General features: G+C 35.9%; 3 protein-coding genes and 1 long non-coding RNA gene across 5 annotated transcripts in view; 1 reads left to right on the forward strand and 3 right to left on the reverse strand.

Moving 5' to 3' along the window:
- Window positions 1-9,993: 9,993 nt before the first annotated feature.
- On the reverse strand, window positions 9,994-10,697 carry LOC130590095 (uncharacterized). Its single transcript, XM_057392025.1, has 3 exons — window positions 10,404-10,697; window positions 10,125-10,301; window positions 9,994-10,005 (listed from the first exon to the last, which is right to left on the reverse strand). The coding sequence occupies exons 1-3, from the start codon at window positions 10,695-10,697 to the stop codon at window positions 9,994-9,996; spliced, it is 483 nt and encodes a 160-aa protein (XP_057248008.1).
- Window positions 10,698-11,938: 1,241 nt separating this feature from the next.
- LOC125497045 (uncharacterized) lies at window positions 11,939-14,361 on the reverse strand. 2 transcript variants are annotated; one of them, XR_007273594.2, is made up of 3 exons: window positions 14,305-14,361; window positions 12,388-12,485; window positions 11,939-12,266 (listed from the first exon to the last, which is right to left on the reverse strand). It is a non-coding gene; the product is annotated as an uncharacterized LOC125497045 (long non-coding RNA). The 2 variants fall into 2 exon arrangements; XR_008968622.1 differs by lacking the exon at window positions 14,305-14,361 and having other exon boundaries at window positions 12,388-14,297.
- Window positions 14,362-15,033: 672 nt separating this feature from the next.
- LOC125492556 (uncharacterized) lies at window positions 15,034-16,203 on the reverse strand. The gene has a single exon (XM_048635174.1). It carries the CDS (start codon window positions 16,201-16,203, stop codon window positions 15,034-15,036), a length of 1,170 nt encoding a protein of 389 aa, XP_048491131.1.
- A 5,658-nt stretch (window positions 16,204-21,861) lies between these two features.
- Window positions 21,862-24,006, forward strand: part of LOC104905913 (petal death protein) — a 3,149-nt gene continuing 1,004 nt past the window's right edge. The window contains exons 1-3 of the mRNA XM_010694571.3: window positions 21,862-22,168; window positions 23,588-23,661; window positions 23,794-23,876. Coding sequence (XP_010692873.2) covers window positions 21,963-22,168; window positions 23,588-23,661; window positions 23,794-23,876 — 363 coding nt within the window. The 5' untranslated portion in view covers window positions 21,862-21,962. The remainder of the gene's footprint in view (window positions 22,169-23,587; window positions 23,662-23,793; window positions 23,877-24,006) is intronic.

Raw genomic sequence — 24,006 nt, forward strand, 5'->3', positions numbered from 1 at the left:
AAAGTGTTGGAAGGTATATCAATAATACTTCTGTAAGTTCTATTGACTATCAATCTAAGAATAATATCAAACAATAATAGAATATCAAATAATAAAGCAGGAAAGAACACACCAGAAATTTTACGTGGAAACCTAAGAACTGGGAGAAAAACCACGAATATGCACTAGGAATCGATGAATATTCAAGAAAGATTACAAAAGCACTCAAGAACTCTCTCTGAAGCTTTTTCTCTCTCAAATATGTGTTTAGAGATGAAGAATACATTAATCGTAATTAGGGCACCTATTTATACCCTCATTAAGCAAAACCGGAAAAAACGCGTCCTCGATAGGTGCGGGCGCACCAGGCCTCAGGTGCGGGCGCACCTGAGTCTTCTGCCGTCAGTTTCATCAGTTCTTCGTAAAATAGTCATAACTTTCTCGTTTCTCACCGGAATTGGACATATGACCTATCGTTGGAAAGATATCGGAACAAGCTCTCACCTCCACTTTGAATCACCTCAAAATCATTTATAGATTGAAAGATATGACCATTAAAAGTTAGCCATATGCCCCATATGACGTTTTCCTTCTACGCAACCTCATCTCCACACCCATACACCTCCATGAGCTTCATATCAGGCCATATACCCAACAATCTCCCACTTGGAGATAGGTGTAAGTGAAGAAAACTTCATACCTTCATCATCCTCTCATTCATCTCAACTCCTACACACAACTCCCACTGCAAAAGCAATCTCTAGTCGTGTCCAAACCATGACATACATCAAGCATCCCATGACAACATCTCCTCTATACCAAGGAAAATAACATTGAAGTTTGCACCAACTCCAATACAAAAGATATCAAAGTCTACACCGATTTTGATTCTTAATCACTAACCTCCAAATCATTGCACCATCACTCCATGAACCTACACACCCTCCTACCCCGGAGGTCGGATCACCTTAGAGACAAGCACAACCAAATGAAGATCCCTTCCTCAACAACTAAGGAAAATAGCCACTTCCTCTCCAACCAAAGAAGCACATTGAAGTCTCATCAAACTTCAATAAAACAATTACCACCTAAGCCAAAGAAGCTTCTCATTGTTCAAAACAAACTCACATTGCTCCCACTCGAACAATACACCCTTTGTTCCACTTAGGATTTCCGGCACATCATACTGCTGTTGCCGTCTTCACCTTGTTCGCTTACCGGTCAATTTGCCACCGGGATACCGCTTCACCACGGTTCTCATCCCTTGCCCACTATCGATAGTTTTCCGACCAAACGACACCTTACATGAAGTTCTCATCCCATCTCGGACCCTTTATTGTGCTCCCCATGGTGTAAAGTGTTCCACTCCTTGCCCACGAGCTATGATCATTGCTCTTGACAATCTTCCAAGAACCACCATCAAACACAACCTTGTAACCCGATGTAGCAAGTTGGGCTACCGATATCAAGTTTTCTTCAACCTTGGGATGAACTTGACATTCTTCAACTCCAACGAGCCACCATGAGTGAGTTTCACACTCACATCACCTTTCCCCATGACTTCCACTGCCTTGCCATCCGCAAGGTAGACCTTTTCAAGTTTTCCGGTTTGAAATTCCGAAACAACTCCTTGCATGGTGAGAATGTGAGAAGAACCCGAATCCAAGCCCATGATCCCAAGCACCCAACCAACTCTTTCTGATCATCCATGCTTACCATCAAAGCATCAGAATCGTACTCCGAAATAAAGTTAGTTGATGCATCTTCTTTATCATCACTTTCTTGAATCTTCTTCCCTTTCCCATTCTCTTTCCTAGGACAATCTCTCTTTAAATGTCCTTCATTACCACACCCCCAGCAAGTAACACTAGCCCTGGCTTTTGACTTACTCCGGTCCCCTTTGACTCCGATTTTCCTGAAAGTTCCTCCCTTTTCCCCTCCCTCTACCTTCTGCACTGTATGCTCCAGATGATTCTCCACTCTCCTTCCTTCGAATGCTCTCACTCAAAATCAGATCACGGACAACATCATAAACCAATTTCTCTTTACCAGAGGAATTACTAACACAGTTACAATATTTCCCAAGCAGTAGGTAAAGAGGACAACAAAATTAGGGCTTTCACTTCATCCTCAAAGGCAATATTAACCGAAGATAACTGACTTATTAATGAATTAAATTCATTAATATGTTCAGCAGCAGAACTACCATTTTTATCTCTAAATCAAAAAACGGCGCATCAGATATACCTTATTCATTGCGAGGGCTTCTCATACATATCTGACAGATGCTTTGATCAATCCAGCCGTTGTTTTGATTCCTTGACATTGAACGCCACAGTCCGAGCCAATGTCAACCACCACCGCTAGTGCCTGCTATCCAGTACCTTCCACTTAGCCTCTTCCATGTCAGCAGGCTTTTCAGAAAAGGTTGATACAGATTTTCTGATATAAGTGTCCTCTATTTGCATCTTCCAATATCCAAAATCTGTCCCATCAAACTTCTCAATTCTAATCTTTGAATCCTCCATTGTTAATTATTCTAGATCTAGACAATAATCAAACCTAGCTCTTGATACCACTTGTAAGTTCTATTGACTATCAATCTAAGAATAATATCAAACAATAATAGAATATCAAATAATAAAGCAGGAAAGAACACACCAGAAGTTTTACTTGGAAACCCAAGAACTGGGAGAAAAACCACGAATATGCACTAGGAATCGATGAATATTCAAGAAAGATTACAAAAGCACTCAAGAACTCTCTCTAAAGCTTTTTCTCTCTCAAATATGTGTTTAGAGATGAAGAATACATTAATCGTAATTAGGACACCTATTTATACCCTCATTAAGCAAAATCGGAAAAAAACGCGTCCTCGATAGGTGCGGGCGCACCATCCCATGGTGCGGGAGCACCAGCCCTTGGTGCGGGCGCACCAGGCCTCAGGTGCGGGCGCACCCGAGTCTTCTGCCGTCAGTTTCATCAGTTTCGTCAGTTTCGTCAGTTCTTCGTAAAATAGGCATAACTTTCTCGTTTCTCACCGAAATTGGACATATGACCTATCGTTGGAAAACTCTCGGAACAAGCTCTCACCTCCACTTTGAATCACCTCAAAATCATTTATAGATTGAAAGATATGACCATTCAAAGTTAGCCTTATGCCCCATATGACGTTTTCCTTCTACGCAACCTCATCTCCACACCCATACACCTCCATGAGCTTCATATCATGCCATATACCCAACAACTTCCTCCGTTTCACAATAAGTAAATCACTTTCTTATATGACATATTCGCAATAAATGAAACCAAGTTGTTTTTGGCAAAAAAATTTCCTACTTATTACAATAGTGCCATTATGTAATTACCCCATAACCCACATAACACTCGTTAATCACTCACCCACTCACCTAACATTAATTAATTCCCCTAACCTTTCCTTCCCTTTTTAACCCGACCCCACCAACCCCCATCAAATTTTCTTTAAATCCTCTCTCAGTTTCTCGATTCTTCCTCACCTGTTCATATTATTCCTCTCACTCTCTCTCCTCAATAACTCAAGAACCCTAATTTCTACTAACCTTTCACATTTTCACCTCTTCATCTGATCTTCTTCCTCCCCCCCCCCTCTCTCTCTCTCTCTTTCTCTCCTTTGAAATTGAAGAACCCTAATTTCTACATTTCTCTCAAGTGATCTACTTTCTCTCTTTCTCTTTATCATAATCTCTTATTCTCTCCTCTGAAAAACTCTGCGATTCACTCTCAACTGTTCATATAATCCTTAATTTCTTGGGTCCTCTTTGAAAGTTGCCAGTTGGATTTTTTTAAACCACTTCTTACAAGCCCTGCCCTGAGCAAGTCCAAAATGGGACTCAAAACAGGGCCTCTCTTTTAGAGGGGCATCAAGTTTTTATAAAAATATTTTAAGAAGCCCAAGGGTCAAGGCTAGCAATAGCACGCTGCACGCTACAAGCTAACAATTTATCTGTCCTCAGCCTCGATTTTGCTGCTCTGAATTTCTCTCTCCTCACCCTCTCTATCACTCTCGTCTCTCTGTTTCCCTCTCTCGATTTTCTTATAAACTCCATTGTTAACCGTTGGGTTTTGAGTTCTTCTTATCTACTTTCTCTCTTGTTATTCGAAATTGGCAAAATTCAGCCCCAAAAATCACTTATTTCTCTCTTTGTTTTATGTTCTTAACCTCTTACACGCCATCTATGAAGCTACGGGAAATAAAAAAAACCCATTACCCGAATCTTCTTCTTCAACGGGCTATAAATTTACAACTTTCATCTCCTCTCAATTCACATATGAAAGTTTTAAATTCAGGTAATTAAACTTTCTTAGTTTAATTTTGATTTTTTATTTTCGTGAATTTTTTTTTCCAAATACCAAATTATCTCAATTAAATTGGCGAATTGGTGTTGGTTAGTTTAATTTACTGATTTTTATTGTTTAGATTAATTTGCCAATTTTTGTTATTTAGTTTAATTTACTGATTTTGAAGTTCTATTTTGGAAACATTGTTGTCTATAGTTCTATTTTACCGATGTTATTTGATTGAAGCAGCAAATCTTGGTAATTTTGGTGTTGGAAGACTGATTTTGAAGATTGAATACACTTGCACAGAAAAATGGAGGTGCTTTCTTTCTTTGCAATTAATAGTTATTGTGTTAAATTATATTTCAATTATGCCTCCTCAATTTAGAAAATTTGATTCGGGCCATGAAAAGTTGAAGAGTTAAATATATCCCTAAGAGGAGCTCTTGATAAGTACTCCCTCCGTTTCCTAAAGATCTTCCCACAAACTGTTCCTACAGATACCAAGAAAAATCAAGTTGTGTGGGGCATGGTGTGAGTAAAGTAGGAGAGAGAAAGGGGTTAAGATAAATAAACAAATATAAAGGGGTTAAAGTAGGAGAGAGAAAAGGAGTAAAATTGAATTAATAATGTAATGGTGGACCATATGATAATGACATGAGAGGGTAAATAGGAAAATTTGTTTTGCCAAATAAGGAATAAAGCAAAAGAGAGAAGATCTTTTGGAAACACCCTTAAACGGAAAGAGGGAAGATCTTTAGGAAACGGAGGGAGTACATTATAATTTTTGATTGGGAGATTGGTAATGAACAATGAAAATCAAATTATATTATAAATATTTTTGAGAGCGTTATACGTATTTTGGAATTTTTATATGTAGAGGCCTCGTATTTACTTTCAGCACGGGGCCTCCGTATCGTTCGGGTCGGGGCTGACTTCTTAGTAGATTTGAGATGTCCTCGGATGATACATGCGAGTGGCTTTTTGGAGAATCTGATATGGGATCGAAAGAAGAGTCTGGGTTGTGTCGTAGATTGGATCGATACCATAACAATTCTTCTAATTCTTCTTTGAACCTGACTTATGTACGCGGAAGTCTGAAACACCAGAGCTTCACTTCAGTTCTGAAGATGAAGCCTCCGGGGTTTCCGTGAGGAAGAAAATCATCTTTGATGATTCAAGTCCTCTCAAACATGTTGGCGTGGGTGATAGTGATGATGTTGCTATATTTGGGGGTTGCGGCTACTGTAGATCAATCTTCCAAAGAAGCTGATCTACCTAGTTCATCAACAGGAAACCCTAAAAAAAAGTATTCTACAAAAAAGTGATGCTACCCATTTATGGTGAAATGTTCCTAAACTCTTGTGTTAGGCGATGTTCAGTTCACCTTATTTTTGCTTATTTCAGATCTAATCAGATCAGATCAGATCAGAAAAAATAAGTTCACATCAGATCAGAGATCAGATCAGTTCAGATAAGATCATGCTTATATTTTAAAATCATTATTACTATTAGATATCTTTCATTACGTATTAGTAAAAATTATAATAATTGAATATTAATAAAGTACTCATTGAGACGAATCAAACAGGACCCCACATGACTATATTTTTTCTTACATAATGAGAAAAATCTAAAAGATAAGATCTTGTAAATCAGATCAGATCAGATCAGAAAAAATAAGTTAAGATAAGAAAATTTCAGGTGAACTAATAAACATAGCCTTAAATTTTTTAAGTTCAATCTCTGTGATTTGTTCATATTTTTGATTTTTTGTGATGAATTTTGCGTGTGGGTTAGGATTGCTGGTAGAATCTTGTTGTTTTTTATGTGATTTATTCATATTTATGATTTTTTTGTGATGAATTTTGCGTGTGGGTTAGGATTGCTGGTAGATGCTTTTTATTTTCTATGTGATTTGTTCATATTAATGTTTTTTTGTGATGAAGTTTGCATGTGGATTAGGTTTGCTGGTAGAATATTATTTTGTTCTCTGTTGTTTGTTCAAATTTTTTTTTTATGAACATTATTTGTGGGTAAGGATTGATGGTAGAATATTGTTATTTTCTCTGTTACTCCCTCCGTTTCCTAAAGATCTTCCTTGTTACTGTTCCTACAGATACCAAGGAGGATTCACTTGTGTGGGGTGTGGGGTGGGTAAAGTAGGAGAAAGAAAGGGGTTAAGATAAATAAACAAAAAAAAGGGGTTAAAGTAGGAGAGAGAAAGGGAGTAAAATTGAATTAATAATGTAATGGTGGATCATATGATAGGGACATGAGAAGGTAAAAAAGAGAAAACAAATTTAAAATAAGGAATAAAGTAAAAGAGGGAAGATCTTTTGGAAATGCACTTAAATGGAAAGAAGGAAGATCTTTAGGAAACGGAGGGAGTACTTGTTGATATCTTTGAATTTTTTTAATGCACATTACCCGTGGGTTAGGATTGATGGTAGAATATTGTTTTAAACTTGTTATTTATTGATATCTGGGAATTTTTTTTTGCACATTACCTGTGGGTTTGGATTGATGGTAGAATATTGTTTTAAACATTTTGGTAACCATTATGCTTGTGCATCATTTTTTTTTTTTATTGTGGATCAGTTGATAAGGGTTTAATTCTATGCCGAAGTAGTTTAGTTGTATGCATATGTGGTATTTCATTATGGATCAGTTGATAGGGGTTTAATTTTATGCTGAAGTAGCTATATGTTGGTAGATTGTCATTTTATTCTGTGTTCATGTCATCTTTGTTAATGGTATAAGCATGTTTAGGTTGTGATGCATGTTTTTGAAAAGGGTTGGTCCTCAATGATGTGAAAATCATTACACTCTTAACACAAGATTCATATTATTTGGCCTAGCTTGTATGCCACCTAGAATACCATTTGAATACATTTGTAAAGGCAACATTAAGGGGAATTAACATTATTGTGTTATGAGTCTTGTTGTATGATTGATAACTTTGACATGAGAGATATAATTTCCTCAATGATGAATGAGGCCATTTCTAATATTAAATTTATACAAGACCTTACTTGTTAACCCCCTACTGCCTCTCATTTAGTTCACATGTTTTCTGTTTTGGAGGCTACTTGATTTGTCGTTTATCTTCTTTGTATGGGTGATTGGGGACTTTATGAGAGGACAACCCTATTAATGATGTTGTTTATAATTTGTTATCTTTACATGTATGACCAAAAGGAAACCAAATGATGGTGTAGATTCAAAAAGTATTGCATTGATATTTACATGTACAAAATATGTATGTTTACAATATGCTTTTTGTTTACAAAAAATTCCCTTGCCCAACCCTAACTATCCCTCATGCCATGTTGTGACTTGGTTGGTTCTGTGTCTGCCCAGTCCTCTAACTATCCCTCTGGTTCAAGGACCATGTCATCCCACATAGGGACTGCCCCCTCTACTATGTCTTCATTGAGGAAACTCACTGTGTCATTTAACAACTCGTCAACAACTTCTACATAAGTTGGTAAATGACCAAGTCGGTCCATCTTTTTATTGCCTCTGTGGGGGTTTTTATAATTGTTTTCTCCCTTGACCTTCAAAATTTCAGCCATGACATACATTAGGTGCAACCAATTGTAGTTTATCAAGATCATACATATTATATGCATCCCCCACACTCTGAACCAACTTGCTAACAGTTTATGGGAATGCTTGGTGTCACTACTACAAAAAAGGGCAAACATAATACCTCTAAATTAACTCTTATTTAAGGAATCGTTATGTAAAGTCTAAATTTAATGTTTTAATAGTAGAACTCTTATCTTAGGTTGTATTGATAATATCTCACTTAACACTTATCTTAATGTGTGTTATCTTTGCTATGTAATTATTATGTGATGCATTAATTTTTTTATGAGAATAATAAAAACTGTTATCTTTGCTTATTATTAATAATAATATATCTGTCATAATGATTAAATTGAAAAAAAACTGTCATGGCTAGAAATTCGGAGCACTTACTGCATATCCTTGAATTTTTGCTTTAAACTCGCTTTTTTTAAGTTCTAAGTTGCTGGAAACCCTTTTTCTTCGTTAGGAACGGTTTCCTACTGGTAGAGCAGAGGTTATTTGGTTGCTGTAACTCGTACCCTTAGTTCCCTCACGGTTTCTACCTCCGGTTCCCCCTCAAGGTTTCTACCTCCGGCTCTCAATCTCCGACGATGTTTCACCCGTCACAGTCAAAGCCAAAGCCCAAATTTTTATAACGAAGCCCAGCGAATACCCTTGCCTTCTTTACTCCTTCTCTCCACCCTCCGCTCTCCTCTACCGCGTCTTCTCCGTTCTTCACTCTCCTCTAAGGCTAGCGAATTCAAGCTTGAACAATCGAACTCAAGCTCCAGCAAATTCGAGCTTCAATTTTCCTCCTTTATTTCGAATTTCAGGTAACATTTCTTTTTATTTTGGCATTTTTTGTTCTTCACATCTAATTATAGGGTCTTAGTTCAATTTATATAAAGTTGGGAACTTTTTTTTTTGTGTTTCAGATTTATGGTCTTGAAGTGGAGTGGATTTTGAGACTGTAATCTGGCGTACATTGTAAAAAACTATGACATGTGAGTGGGAAAATTAGCTTCTGGTGCCTGTTAGTACATGTGGTGCTGAATTTAAAAGGTACCTAGTTCATAACATCAGTTCATTATCGAAATTTAATTGAACGAGTTGTTAATGTACTTATTTGTGTTACTAGTTTATGTTCATTAACTTAACATGTTAGTTCGGAAAGTTTACGCCTTTAGCTAGAAAATTCGCATGGGAGGTTCTTCTTTGGGTTAAGAACATAACAGTGTGCGGCCTGTGTATAGTGATCTATTTACACTTATGTTATGACCCAAAAAGCCAAACATTAAGCTTACTTCTCGAGGATTATTGTGGTCTTTTGCGATCTGGTGGTATTTTTGGGCTAAAACATCACTTAGTCGGTATTCACTCTTTTTTTTTTTTTTGGTATGTAAGTAAGAATTTAATAGCTCAAAAACAGAATATACAACATTTGGTTACAGACCACCCCAACACAACCACCTACACAACACTACCAACCAGCCTATCCTTTACAAATTGTACAACCATTGGATATCTTTCTCTAACATACGCCTAGGTAACCTTGCTTTTACTCTATATTTTACAGTTTCTTGTATGTATTTAACTACAACATCTACTGTGTGCACACTTTGATGCCATAAGGCATTATTCCTCTCCCTCCAAACACTGTAAACTGTAGCTAATAAGCTAGCCACTACCACCTGCTTCTTGAACTTGCTTCCTCTATATCTTCTCTGAACCCAACTTATCAACTGGTATATATTACCAGAAAGAGTTTTGATCCCCAGCCACCTCTTGACTTTGATTAAGCACTGTTGGCTGTAATGACAGCTAAAGAATAAGTGAGAGTGATCCTCCTCCTCACTGTCACATATAAGGCATAAGTTGCTGTCACAAATCCCCAACCTTGCTAGGTTGCTCCTAGTTTGCAATTTTTGTCTCATCATAAGCCAACCAATAAAGCTGTGCTTAGGCAGATTATGAACAGCCCAAATATACCTGCTCCAGTCCACTTTTTCCCCCAAATTCCTTATGGTATTATAAGTTTCAGCAATGTTGTAACTTGGTTTATCCAGCCACCCCTGCCCACATGTAGACAAGATATTTTGTTTAGTTCTACAGATGAACTTAACCACCCAACTAGCAGACAAAGGAGCCATATAAGAATTCCAGCTATGCTCCTTAATATATCTATTATGGATCCACTTAACCCACAAGTTGTCAGCTTTTCTAGCAATATCCCATACAAGCTTACCAACCATAGCCACATTCCAATGTATAATATTTCTAAAACCTAAACCACCATGATGTTTAGGTTTACAAGTTTCATCCCAATTCACATACACAGGCCTGGCACTGTCACAGGACCCTGTCCACAAAAAGGCTCTACATATAGAGTTTACCTGCTTCACAACAGCTTTAGGAAGGATGAAGATCTGGGACCAATAAACACAAATACTCAATAGAACTGAGTTTACTAATTGCCTTCTCCCTGCATAAGAGATATTTCTGGAGCTCCAGATTCTTATCTTCATCACCATTTTCTCAACCAATTTCTCACAATCTGCTGCAGAAAGTTTGTTAGTAGAGATGGGCACACCCAAATATCTGAAGGGCAAATTGCCATGATTGAACCCTGAGCTTTCTTTTATGCGTATAATCTCCTGATCATTAAGCCCACAGCTAAAGAACTCAGACTTTGCAGGACTTGCCTTTAACCCAGCAGTAGCAGCAAACAAATTAATGCCTTGCAGCAACAAATGAACAGACTTATACTCCCCTTTGCAGAACAAGACTACATCATCTGCAAAACAAAGATGGTTTAACCCCATTGTTTTGCATCTGGGATGAAAAGAGAACTCAGGCTGTTGACCAATATATGTTATGATTCTGGAAAAATATTCCATACATAAAACAAAAAGCAAGGGTGGCATTGGATCACCCTGCCTGATGCCTCTTTGAGCCTTAAAAAACTAGAAGGAACACCATTAATCATCAAAGTGAACATGGGGCTCTGAACACATGTCATAATCATCTCCACAAATCTTCTAGGAAATTTCAAGCTAGCATCATTTCCTCAAGAAATTCCCAACTCACTGTATCATATGCCTTCTGAATGTCTATCTTCATTAAACAGCACTTCTGAGTTTGCCTAGCTTTATACATTTTGACAATGTCTTGGCATAATAAAATATTATGCAAGATACTCCTACCTTCCACAAATGCACCCTGGGTATCAGACACAATGCTAGGCAGGACCAATTTTAATTTCTCACACAACAGCTTAGTTATACACTTGTAAATAACTGAACAGCAGGATATAGGCCTAAAATCCCCTACATGTGAAGGCCTTTTAATCTTTGGAATCAATGTAATAGATGTGATGTTAACAGCTTTAAGTAACTGACCTGTCTGAAAAAAATCTAAGACAGCAGCAGATACATCATCCCCTATTATCTCCCAACAGTGCTTAAAGAAATAGCTATTGAACCCATCACACCCTGGAGCCTTCTCATTAGGAATAGAAAACATAACTCGTTTCACATCCTCTTTAGTGAAGTTGCACTGCAATAAGCTCTGCTGTTCATCAGAAAGAACATGCCCTCTCCTCACTACTACAATAAAGCCTAAAGAGACCCCCTAAAATCTCATTTAGAGACCACATGAGAGGTGGTCTTCTGCTCACAGGTCTCTCAGGATAAATAACCACTCATTGCGGGTGGTTTCTTAATTTGATAAAAGAGACCACTTCCTTAAAATAAGTGGTTATTTAGGAATTTAAATAGGAAAAAAGAAAAGAAGGATAAGACGCCACATTTTACAAATAGGTGGTCTTTTTTATCTTACAAAGAAACCAATTTTAATATGTAGGTGGTCTTTTTAGTCATTCCTTAAAACACCACCTGAAAGAAAAAGGTGGTCTCTTTAACCTGTTTTTTTTTTTTTAAAAAAAAAACCACAATAAAAATATTTTAATATTATTATACGCGCGCTTCTCCAATTTGTTTCACTTGCTCCTAATTTACATATATATAGAACATTTAGGCACTTGTATTGAAATAATTCAAATGACTTTAAAATTGGAATACTTTTTCATTCATTTAATATTATTCACTACAAAATCACATATAATGTTTAAAAGATTCCAAAAATTCAACTAAGTTATAAAAAAATAATAGAACACCTAGGCCTGTCGTTTCTTCCAAGTCATGTGCACAAAAATAGAAGCACCTCCCTAATCCTGCGCAAAAAGAAAATACACACATCCTAATTAAAATGGTCATTATCTTCCAATTCTTCTTCATCCACTTGTTTATATTCATCCACATATTTTTGATCCACAAGTCTCTGAGCTCATCAAGTTTATTTTGAGAAAATTCAGTTGTAACTCCGCCAAAGTACTGCAAAATATAAAACATTAAAAAGATAAACATACAAGCTGAATATGCTATAACAAAACAATCTATTGACACATAACAAATACATTCATAAATATAATATCAGTGTTCTTAAGAATGATACCTTATCAGGAATTGCTTGTCGCCTTTTCTCTACAGTCTCGAGCTATATCGGCACACATAATATCCACAGTCATGAGATTCTTGGTGTTGATGAGGACACTAATTCATAGATTTTTTAGTGAAGGAGAATACCAAAAGCAGTAAACAATTAGTACATTGATATTTTGAGCGATCATAAAAGTGATACACAAACACAAGTTTGCAAACATCATAAATATAGAATGTAGCCCAATATAAAGATGTGCGGCTCAAAACTAAAGGTCTCACTTTCGCAATGCTCAACCATTTCTAGATTTCATGTCTCCAATTTCCACTTTGCACTTATTAACATAGTCAAATAATTTACTTATTCAATGGTGTTGATCAAAGGCTTATTAACATAGTCAAATAATTTCCAGATTTCATGTCTCAAATAATGTTTTACCATTTGTCAAATTATACTCAAACTAAACCAGAGTATGGATATGAGATAATAAGAGACTGCATGAATTTGATAATATGTAGTGTGTTGCTGCTATAGAATGGATTTGCAGTGATGTCAATTAGGTCTTACAAACGTGTAGTTGATAGTTAAAAATAAAGTTTTCAGTGCTATTCTTCAGTCAGACTGTCCAATTTAGTCATTCTCTGTTCAGACTACATAACATGTACTATAAATGATAAAAAACCTTAAAGCATTCTCTATATGTGGAATTAACTATTCATATGTGTTTCACATGAGAGTCGTTTGCACCAGCTAAAGTGCCCCATCCATACTAGCAGAGGTTTCTGTAACTAGTTAGAATCCCAATTGGACAAGAAGTAGAAAGGTGTCAGGGTCCTATCAAAGGTCCTCCTAGAGTCCTAGTGATAAATTATTCTAGTTTCTTCAGCTTATGCTTCACATGAGAGTCGTTTGCACCAGCTTATGCTTACTTACAGAAGTGGAATAGGTTCCAGGCATTATTTTTGCACGAGGACCAACTGTAGCCATCCTCATTCTTTTGGAGTCTGAGGGTCAGAATTATGCTATTCTTACAGAACAGGTATCAGCTCTTTTTGTGTTGTTTTGTACTGGTGCTAGGGGATGAACTATGTCAATGAACTAAGTTACGAACATTTTTATGCTGAAGTTAGATACAAGGTAACCAGATGAACGAAACCATTCTTAAAGTCTGTCACCTACAAGTTGCTGTAAAGCTTGGAGCCTACAAATGTTGCTATAATGTTGGCTCTAATTGACTACACATATATGATTGGCAACCAGGGGATTAAACTATATTGATGTTTGAACCATTTCTAAGCCTACAAAACTTCTAAAGGTAGAAGACACAAAAATAGAGCAACAAAGACACAGATTAAAATCAAAAGTTCCAGACATCAGATATATATACCAAAGACATTGCACAGAGCTGATGAATGAGTGTACTCCATACATATAGGATCAACAAGATATGATACATACTGATTGCATATAAGCATCGAAAAAATAGTAGCAAATAAAAAGTGGAATTTAAGCTATTAATTATGTGATTGACTTTCTGAATTTAAGGAAGTGGAATTTTATATTAGTAGTGCTGAGAATTTTCTTGCAGAATTGAGATTAATATGTTTGGAATCTCAAAAAGAGGATTGCAGAAGATTGATATGATAGAACATAACTTTAACTTCTAAGAGATGAGTTGTTGAGTGGTTACTAACTGTTATTTTCTTAAAACAAATTAGATGTGTTAATCGATAGCAGAGTAATTATCATCACAGATCTTGGAATCTTTTCATGTTGTATATGTAAATAATTCTTAATTCAGGATACAATTTAATTATAATGAAAATCTATAAACAAATTAAACAAGAATTTTGGATCAAAATATATATGTTTCAATTACCCTTACAAAACAAATTGGAGGGCGAGATGAATTGAGTTCAACTAGTTTAATACCTGGATACTGGCGGACGAATCACGTCGCTATGGCGTGGTGGCGTGCTGGGGCGTGGTGGCGTCGCTGGGGCTGTTGGGTAATCAAACAAGACTCCACTGGCAGACGAAATTAAGAGACCGGCGAAGACGTAATTGGACGACAAACCCGAATCCACTGGCAGACGAATTGGCCGGCAAGGTAACTCGACGGTTTCCGGCGATTGGATTTTGGCGCAAATTTCAGGCTTTTTTTTTGGGGGTGCAGTACTGTTCTATCGGTAGTGTTAGTTCGAGGAAGATGACGCTTTTGGCTTTTTTTTTTGTTTTATTGGCTTTCAAATTGCATTGGGCTATAATTTGTTAATGATGGAGTAATTAAAGGTAAATTAAGTAATTAAAGAATAGTATAGTTAGGGTTTTACTTTTTTAAAATAGAGATATAAGAGGTAACTAACTGTTAGTGGATATAGATGTGTGTGTTGATTTTTTTTTAATTAGTAATTAGTAATATAGTTATTATATACCTGAAAACACGTACATGAATATATAAAAAAAAATTTAAATATAAAATCAAAATCACCACTTAATAGGAATAAGTGGTTTCTTTAATATTGGAAACTTTGGATAAGGTTCAAAAAGACCACCTTTTTAAAGAAGAGGTTTCATTTATCATGTCATAACAGACCACCTGTAGAACAAGTTAGGTTTTCTTTGCTGAATAATAATCACTCATGTCATTAAGGAGGTCTCTTATAGGTGATACTTTTGCACATATTTGTAGTAGTGCCTAATAATCTGCTGATGAATAGTACACCTTTCACCCATTTTAGTACCCAGTTTACCATCATAAAAAGAGACAAAAGCTTCCTTGATCTGATGCTCTTCATTAAGCCATTGACCCTCATTATCTAGAATGGCATAAATCTTGTTTTGCTGTCTCCTGGCCTTAATAGATTGATGGAAGAGTTTTGTGTTATCATCCCCTTTCTCTATCCATCTTTCTTTAGCCTTCTGTTTTAAGAAGCTCAAATATCTAGCTTGAGCCCTTTTAGAATCCTCAGTAGCTTTCCTTTCCTCCTCAATACTAGCAACTTCCCTTAATTGCTCATGAGCAATATTCTGCTTCATAATCATCTGGTTATAAGCATGATGAGCTTGAGCTTGGATGTCAGAAAAACCTTCTCTATTAAACTTCTTCAATTCTGCTTTCATGATCTTCAACTTCTGGGTAACTTGGAACATCTTACACCCATTCACAGGTCTCTGCCACACATCCTTTACGAACTCCATAAAACCATCCCCATATACCCACATATTGAAAAACCTAAAAGGTTTTTTCCTACTACTTTCTTTGTGTATACAAAGAACCCCTGGACAATGATCATATTCACCATCCGGAAGATAAGTAACCAACCCATTTTCAAAAGCTTCCAGCCATTCATTATTAGCCATCACCCTATCAATCTTTGAAAACACCCTCTGAAACCCTTCTTGTTTACTATTCCAAGTGAAGAATCTTCCAGCCTGCTTAATGTCATTGACCCCACAAAATTGAACACAATCTCTAAAGCCTTGCACCTCATGCAACCTGACAGTAGATCCAATCCTTTCATCCAAATTCACAACCACATTAAAATCACCTAGAATCACCCAAGGTTCAGTGGTTCTGTGTCTCCTCAAAGCCTCCCATAATTCCTCTCTTTCATTCCTATCATTAGAGCCAAAGACAAAAGAACAAAAGAAACTAGGGAGATGTCCCATAGGTGAAACTCTGCAATGAATCATTTGAGTCGACATAAACACCACATCCACAGAAAATGCACTAGGAAGCCAAGCCAGCACAATTCTACCTTTATCCACAGTACTACTATTGGTAGTAAAACACCAGCTAGGACACAAATTTTGATAAAGATTTCCCATCTTGGAAATCTTTACCTTGGTTTCCAGAAGGCCAAACAGAGCAACATTTTGCCTAGAAATGAAGTGCCTCACCTCAAGTTGCTTATCTCTCCTGTTTAGCCCCCTGTTATTCCAAACTAAAATATTATCCATGAGTATCAGAGGCCTTTAACCCCTGCATCTCTTCAATAACATTGGTCTCCACCTCATAAAACAATTCATCAGTAGTAGCCTCAGATAACAAAGCAAAACTATTGTAAATTGTAGTACTAGTGATCTCCTCCACATTAGTCTTTCTAGTATCAACCACCTGTTTCTGAGCCTGAGAAATATTCAACTGAGCATCCATAACCTGTATACCCCCATGCTGTTCCTTTGTACCCTCCTGAGATCTTCCAGACTGCCTTACTGGTTCATTATTTGACTGTTTCACCACCCATGTCTTCCTCACCTGCTGAACCTTCTTAGGCTTATGACACTGATCATACTTATGGCCATACCCATTACAACTAGTTCATTTTATTGGTTTCCAAGCATAGTACACCTTTTGCTCCACAATTTGCCCATGTTCATTCCTAAACAGAATGACATCTGGAAAATCCTGATCTATGCACACTTCAACTAATACTTTTGCATAGAGTAGATTATTCCTTTGTGAATCCTCCAGTTTCATAAACGTCCCAATCACTCCCACTATCTTTCGCAGACTCCTAGCCCCCCAGTATTTAACATCTAACCCATGTAACTCCACCCATATAAGCACCTTATCTATATTCTTCTTACTCCAATCAATGTCTGGCTTCCAAGATTGAACAACCAGTGGTTTACCATCAAAGAAATGGCACTCTTCCTCCAGAATTCTCCCCTGTACCTCCTGATTATCACATTTAACCATGTATATACCATTCCCCATTACTGCAATTCTATCAATCCCCTGCCTCCCCCAAATTCGTTTTAGAAAACCTTCCATAACATGTTGTGGCGGACTAGCGCCCAAAATATAACAGACCACAACAAATCTCCAATATTCAATTTCATCAGATACATCTTCAAAGTCAATTTCAGGAATCTTTAATGCAATTCCATTATTATCAATTACTTCTTTGTTACATTCCTTCTCAATTTCAGTAGCAATTGATCTATTATTGCCTTCAATTTCTTTAGCCCAAGAAACTCTTTTATCCAAATTCGATTTATCATTTACAGAGTGATGTTGTTTTACTCCACTATTCAGAACATTTAACCACTCATTGAATTCAGATTTCTCAGCAGATTGTTTGCGTAATGCATTTAAAGAAGACTTAGGGGAAAGAATTTCACCTTCTTCAACATCAGATTCTGAACATCGAACTTCCAGTATTTTCGCGCCAAGAACCTCATCCATGGACCGAGTTTTCTTCCCTTCAGAAGATGGATCTGTTGCTTTCCCCTTCCCCTTGCTCTGCACTTTCGAATTCTTGGACCCACGAGGTCTACCCATGGCGACCAGCGATTTCGCTGGAAAACCCGCGAGAGAGAATTCAAATGTAGAGAGAGAAAGTCTATCGTCGGTATTCACTCTAATAATGAAGCTTGCTTTCATGTTACAATGAGCTACTTTTGTAATCATAATCAATCTGATACTGAATTGTGAGTAGTTTACTAATGCAGTTGAATATAGATCGAAATTTGCAATGTCTTCTGCTTGTGGATTTCATGTTACAATTAGCTATTGTGAGTAGTTTTTGCAAGTAATTCTAGTAAGGAGTACCTTGAGAGGAGTTTTTTGTATTCTCCTAGATACCTTTACATCAAGAAGGGCTACAAGCTCATGAACCCCATCACACAACAGTGCTTTGTGTCAAGATATGCCACTTTATGTGAAACTGTTTTCCCTATAACAAGGCTAGCAGGGCTCAATTTTTGCAACCACAACATGTGGAAATGCTTACTGGAGAATGAGATAGTGAAGTGACATAATTTGTGTGCATGGAAGATGAAAATGAGAAGTATATATGATAATGATAGCGATGAATTGAATGCAGTTGAAGAAGCTCTAGAAACAAGTCTGATGCATACGGTAAAAGATACTGAACTTGATGAGGTGAGAATCACCTTTGAGCAACCTATTCCCAGAGCTCTAGTGTTAAGAAGATCTACTAGACAACACAAGCAACTAGCTTGGCTGAAAGATTTTGTAACACATATGAAAAAGTCGATATCCAAGAGATAAGTTAATGATTAATGAAGAGCAGAATAAGTACAATGTAGGATGAATAGGACAAAGACAATACCTAAATTTGATAAAAATATTTTATGATATTTATGCTAAGGATGTTGTAAAATCAGTTTTTACTAGGACATTCGTCGACTTTGTCATAACAATGTAATTAGACAAAAGGTGTTAAAATACTTATGTGACGGAAGAAACTTGTTGCCTTAACATAGGAATGTAGGATATTTTCATCTTAGTAATTGTTCAACTTAAGGATATTATTATATTTAAAATGCTACATAAGAAGACATTTGTTGATTTTCAAGATTTAATCTCAATAGTAATTGTTACACTATAACTTATGGTGTAACGAATGCTTCACACGCCTGCTATCTTCTCCGTCCTCATCTCTTTCTTTCTCTCTCTCCGTCCTCCCTCCTACTTTACTTTCACAATAATCATTCTTTCGACATTCTCTTTCTCATTCACTCCACCTCTTCTACCTCTCAAATAAGCTCCTCTTTTTCTGAATCCTTCCGCTGAATCGTCAAAAACGATTCTTTTCTTCCATCATTATCTCCATAGCCGGAGGATCCGGTGAAGATGTTTGAATTATTGATGTGATTGGGATTATTCTTGGTACTCTAGCTTTTGTTCTTCCTTGCAGTTTAAATCCTCCCGCTGTTGTTAAGCCTGATGACGTGGATCGGGTTGGGGTGAATGTATTCCATTTCATTCATTTTTTGTCTATTACATTAGCTGAAGGAGAATTTTTAAATATGAAAAAACGAAATGTAATTGCAACCCTAATATGTAATTCACGAATTATAGAAGAAATAAACTGAACATACAATTGCTAGGATGTTATAAACTGTAATTCATGAGCTATAGGAGAGTTAAATAAGAACTTACTGTCATCAAGATGACAATAACTTGTTGTTGTGAAAACATATTAGAAATGATATGACATAGATGACAATATGTCATCAAAGAAAGTGAAACGGCATGAAGTAGGTCATAAATGAATAACAAATGATATGACACAGATGACAAAATGACTCCAAGCAAAACTAATATGACATGAAACAAATTCGAAATTATATGACATACATGATAGAATTACTACACATAATTTTTTTTTTTTTTTTTTGGCAATTCAAAATTGATATTGACAACCAAAAAATTGGGTACAACCTACAACATTAGAGTATCAGACTACTCCTAATGCCAACCAAACAAGCCAAAGCAGCTGCTTACAACACTAACATTTGCTTTTGCTTCTCACTACATCTAACAGCAATTCTAAATATGATGTTTCTAACAATTTGATTAGGATTTACATCTGAATCCCTAAAGAACTTGGCATTTCTCTGTAACCAGATGGCATACAAAGTCTCTGTGTACATCATAACAAACAACTTACTCCTATCCTTAGTGCTGCGAGCTCTTTTGATGGCCAACTCCAATTCATTTTGATCATTTACCTGAGGCTGGGTGTTCAAGTATCTAAGGACCTTGCACCAGACTGTCTTACTATAAGAAAAGTTAAAAAACAGATGTTGTGCGATGCACTTTTTCTATTTCATTACCACACAACTTGCACAAGGGACTCACATCCCTACTCCATTTACTCACCCTTTCAGCTGTAGCTAGCCTATTTAGCATGGCTAGCCATAGAATAAACTTGCTTTTTGGAGTAGCTTGGTTATTACAAATTAACCTTTTCCAGACCACATTGTCATAATTGTCTTGGAGGAGCTTATAAGCTTTCTTTATGCTGAATTTCCATTGAGTGCTCACTGCCTCCCAACCTCCAATCCTTACCAGCAATTCTCTAGCTTCAAGGATTTTTCTTAGAAGCCATGAAGTGTTACTGCTAACAGTAACATTTTCTAGTCTTTGTCTCTTGATGTAATAAGCATTCACCCATCTAACCCAAAGCTTATCTTGCTTGAAAGTTAAATGGCATGAAACGGAACAAAAACAATATGAGAGATATGACAAAACGAAATCAATCAAGAGTGAAATGCCATGAGAAAGATAAAAAATTACATGAAAACAAATGACAATAGGACATCAAACCAAAACTAAAATTACATGAAATAAACGACAAAATTACATCATGTCATTATTTGCATAGTCCATGTCATTTTTCTTGGAGTTTGATAGATTAGAAATTATATGACATAAATGCCAAAGTTACATCATGCAAAACTGAAACGGTATGAATAGACCATAAACTACATAAAAAAAATGACAAAACAAAATCATTCAAGAGTAAAAAACCATGAATCAAATCAAGTTTGATATGAAAACAGATGACAAAATGATATCAAAAGAAAAGTGCAATGACATGAAATAAATGACAAAATGACATCATATTCATGTCAGTTTTTGTGCAGCCTATATTTCATTTTTCTTGTAGTATGTTTCACTATATATAGGCGGGTTGTTATATTAGTTTAAACGTGTGAAATAGATTTTGTTACACAAGATGTTATTATGTATAATTTGTTATACTTAAGACGTTTGTTTAGAGACTTATTTTGTTGACATCCAATAAAAGATCTTTCAAAAGCTTTGTACATACTAAGGAATGTTTTTTTTTGTAACCACTTCCAATTGCTATGGTTATCATTGCGAGTGTGTTCTCTAGGTGCATGATGAATTAAGGCTTGTGTTGATCGTTATAGAGGCACAAATAAAATTAGTTGTAGAGATATCCTTATTCTTCTATTCGAATCTGGATATGAGTTTAAATTTGATCTAGTATTCATAATTAAGTTTTATAGTTGGCTAGCTTAGAATTTGAACAAAGTTAAAGCTCGTGTATGAATCTTTTTAGTCTTATTTTGGTTGTAAATTTTCCTAAGGTATATGAATCCAGATCCAAATCATTCATTAACAATTGTTCTATAGCAATTAAAGAAATTTTCAAACTGATTCCCACGTTGAAATAAACATCTCAGCAAAAGAAATTTGATTTAAGATGTACTAGCAACTATACTACATTCAGCTACCGTCTTGAATATGTCTCGTGCTTTAAATGCTCAAGATACTCATAGATCTATTTTTCTCAAAAATGTTTAAACAAAGGCAGCTTCCCATGGTTGTAGGTTAAATATTGAAGACTTTAACCTTTGAATCTGAATCATTCCACAAAACAACATGTGAGTTTACCACTAGAACATGTTACTTAGTTGTAACTGATTGGAGTTATATGTTCTCTGAACATTAGTTCTGACTAAATACTACAGCCAAGCAATCTGTCATATGGTGGGACCCTTAACATGTAATTTCTCAAATTGATACTAAAAAAAAAACCAAATCAAGAAATTTCCCATTTAACTCTAAATTAAAAACTCCGGAAATTTCCCTTTGGCTTAAAATACAATAATGGCAGGAAATTTCCTACCAACTATTTGCTAGTACAACCAATCACAAGATTAGTCTTACTACACTATCTATTACTATAAATAGAAGAGCATAAGAAGCATCATTTACCCACACAAATAAGAAAAACTTCCAAGTGATCTTCCTTTCTTCCACGCTATCTTTTTAACACTTCCGCGCATTCTTCTGAAAAATGGGTTCTCTTGACGCTAGTAATGCGGTGGAGGGGAGGACTACGGTCCACCGTCTGATAGCAGAGGAAGGAGCATTGCTGATGCCTGGCATCCAGGACGCTTTCTCTGCTGCCATTTGCGCCAAAACTGGCCATAAGGCTTGCTTTGTATCCGGCTTTGGTGTTTCCGCTGCTCTTCTTGGCTTACCTGACTTTGGTTTGCTCACGTATGTCTCTCTCTCTCTCTCTCCCTCTTCTTAAATCTAGTTGAGACTAGTCATTTAGTTGAACATAGGAAGTGATCATGATTTATGGTTTGTCCATGTATATATCTCACTTTAGGATGTCTTGGCCTAGTGGTTAAGATTGAGGTGCTGTGAACAATAGGTCACATGTTCGAATCCCCCCTTCTTTGTATTTTGTACCACTTTCGTGGCTCATATGGATAAAAAAAAAATGTATATATCTCACTCTGATTTTACTTTCACTTTTCTTTGTATATTTCTAGAAAAATGTAAATTTCACAAAATACAAAAAGATAAAGTATTGCTTTGATTAAAATGTGAAATTAGCAACACAATTGAGAAAGTTTAAGTTTATATCAGGCTTATATGACAATAAGAATGAGAACTTTTGCTAAAGTGAAATTGACATAAGTATAATCTTAATTAGGTTGGAAATTCAAACTTAGTAATCAAAATGGCTGAAATCAGTATCATGGTGTAACTAACTAATACAACTGATGTAATCAGCTATTATTTGATTGTTGAACAAGAAAATCATTGTACTGAAATGATAAGGGCTTCATATTGCTAGCTTATATCTAAATCCAAGTACACATCTGAAAAATTGTAAGGGTGCTTCCTATTACAAAAAGAAGAAAAAAGAGTACGTGTATTTATGATCCACATAATTCGGCAGTTCCGCGTACACTACAAGTCATATAATTGCTTTTCACGTGGAATACTATGCTTCAATTGTTCCATAAATGATACGCATGAAAATCCAAACTCCTTAGCAATAACTTCACATGACCGACTTGATATACGATGCAATTCACGAAGCTGATGTAATGCATGCAATTTTGATGATAAGTGTTTAATATTCATATTGATTTACATACTCTCTTCATATACTATTGCCTCTTCTTGAATTTGCTTTTGAAAGTTTTAAGATTGATCTTCGCAATTTTTGTTGTTGTAGTAATAGTTAAACTAATAAAATTATGGTTGAAGAGCTACATTTCAAAATTTTGACTTCAATACATAATTATGTAAAGTGATATTTGATTATTATATTGGCTTCCTTGTTTCTATAAATGGAACACACGTTAGTGTTTAGAAAGTCAACGGACATTTATATTAATTGATCAGGCAAATTTATTTTTTGCCCATAAGCACTTGTTACAATATCCTTTATCTAATTTTATTGAAATACAAAAGGGATTGGACATTCCTAGTTTTATAACATTTTGTTTTCTAATGTTATAATATAAGTTTTTGGGATGACTGATTCTCAATATTTTGGTAGTTGTATTTTGTAGAATAGATTTCTTGTTTAGTTTTATTTCATATGCGTAAATTGAATTTTGCACTCTCTTAAAGAAAGAAGAAATACTTATATATGAACGATTTTTTGTGATACAGAACGGCAGAAGTTGTGGACGTTGTTCGTAGAATAACTGCTGCTGCTCCAAGTTTATGTGTCGTTGTTGACGGAGGTAAAACTAATTAAATTTCTTTCTCTCACATTCCACAATTTAAAAAAAACACTAATAAAAGAAACCGGGGGTGGTGGCCCTCTCAATGTTATGGGACGAAGGGAGTATAATTTATTTCTTGGTTTATTACAGATACCGGGGGTGGTGGCCCTCTCAATGTACAAAGATTTATAAAAGATTTGATTGCGGCCGGTGCTAAGGGTGTTTTCCTTGAGGTAAAAACGCTTTTCATGTGTCACTATTATTCATTACTAATATAGGACAATAATTGGAATGTGATTGGAGCAATAATTTGAAGAAGATAAAATTTGGTGAACTGATCCAACGTTTATGTTTAAACTACAT

This window comes from Beta vulgaris, chromosome 1, assembly GCF_026745355.1.
Source record: "Beta vulgaris subsp. vulgaris cultivar EL10 chromosome 1, EL10.2, whole genome shotgun sequence".
Classification (NCBI taxonomy): domain Eukaryota; kingdom Viridiplantae; phylum Streptophyta; class Magnoliopsida; order Caryophyllales; family Amaranthaceae; genus Beta; species Beta vulgaris.

Excerpts from the sequence above, each read along its gene's own strand:
- LOC130590095 (XM_057392025.1), bottom strand. The coding sequence starts at position 10,697 with ATGGGGTTAAACCATCTTTGTTTTGCAGATGATGTAGTCTTGTTCTGC. Across the intron at positions 10,302-10,403 it reads AGAAATTGGTTGAGAAAATG|ATCTTCATCCTTCCTAAAGC; the intron begins GTGATGAAGATA and ends TATTGGTCCCAG.
- LOC125492556 (XM_048635174.1), bottom strand. The coding sequence starts at position 16,203 with ATGGGAAATCTTTATCAAAATTTGTGTCCTAGCTGGTGTTTTACTACC.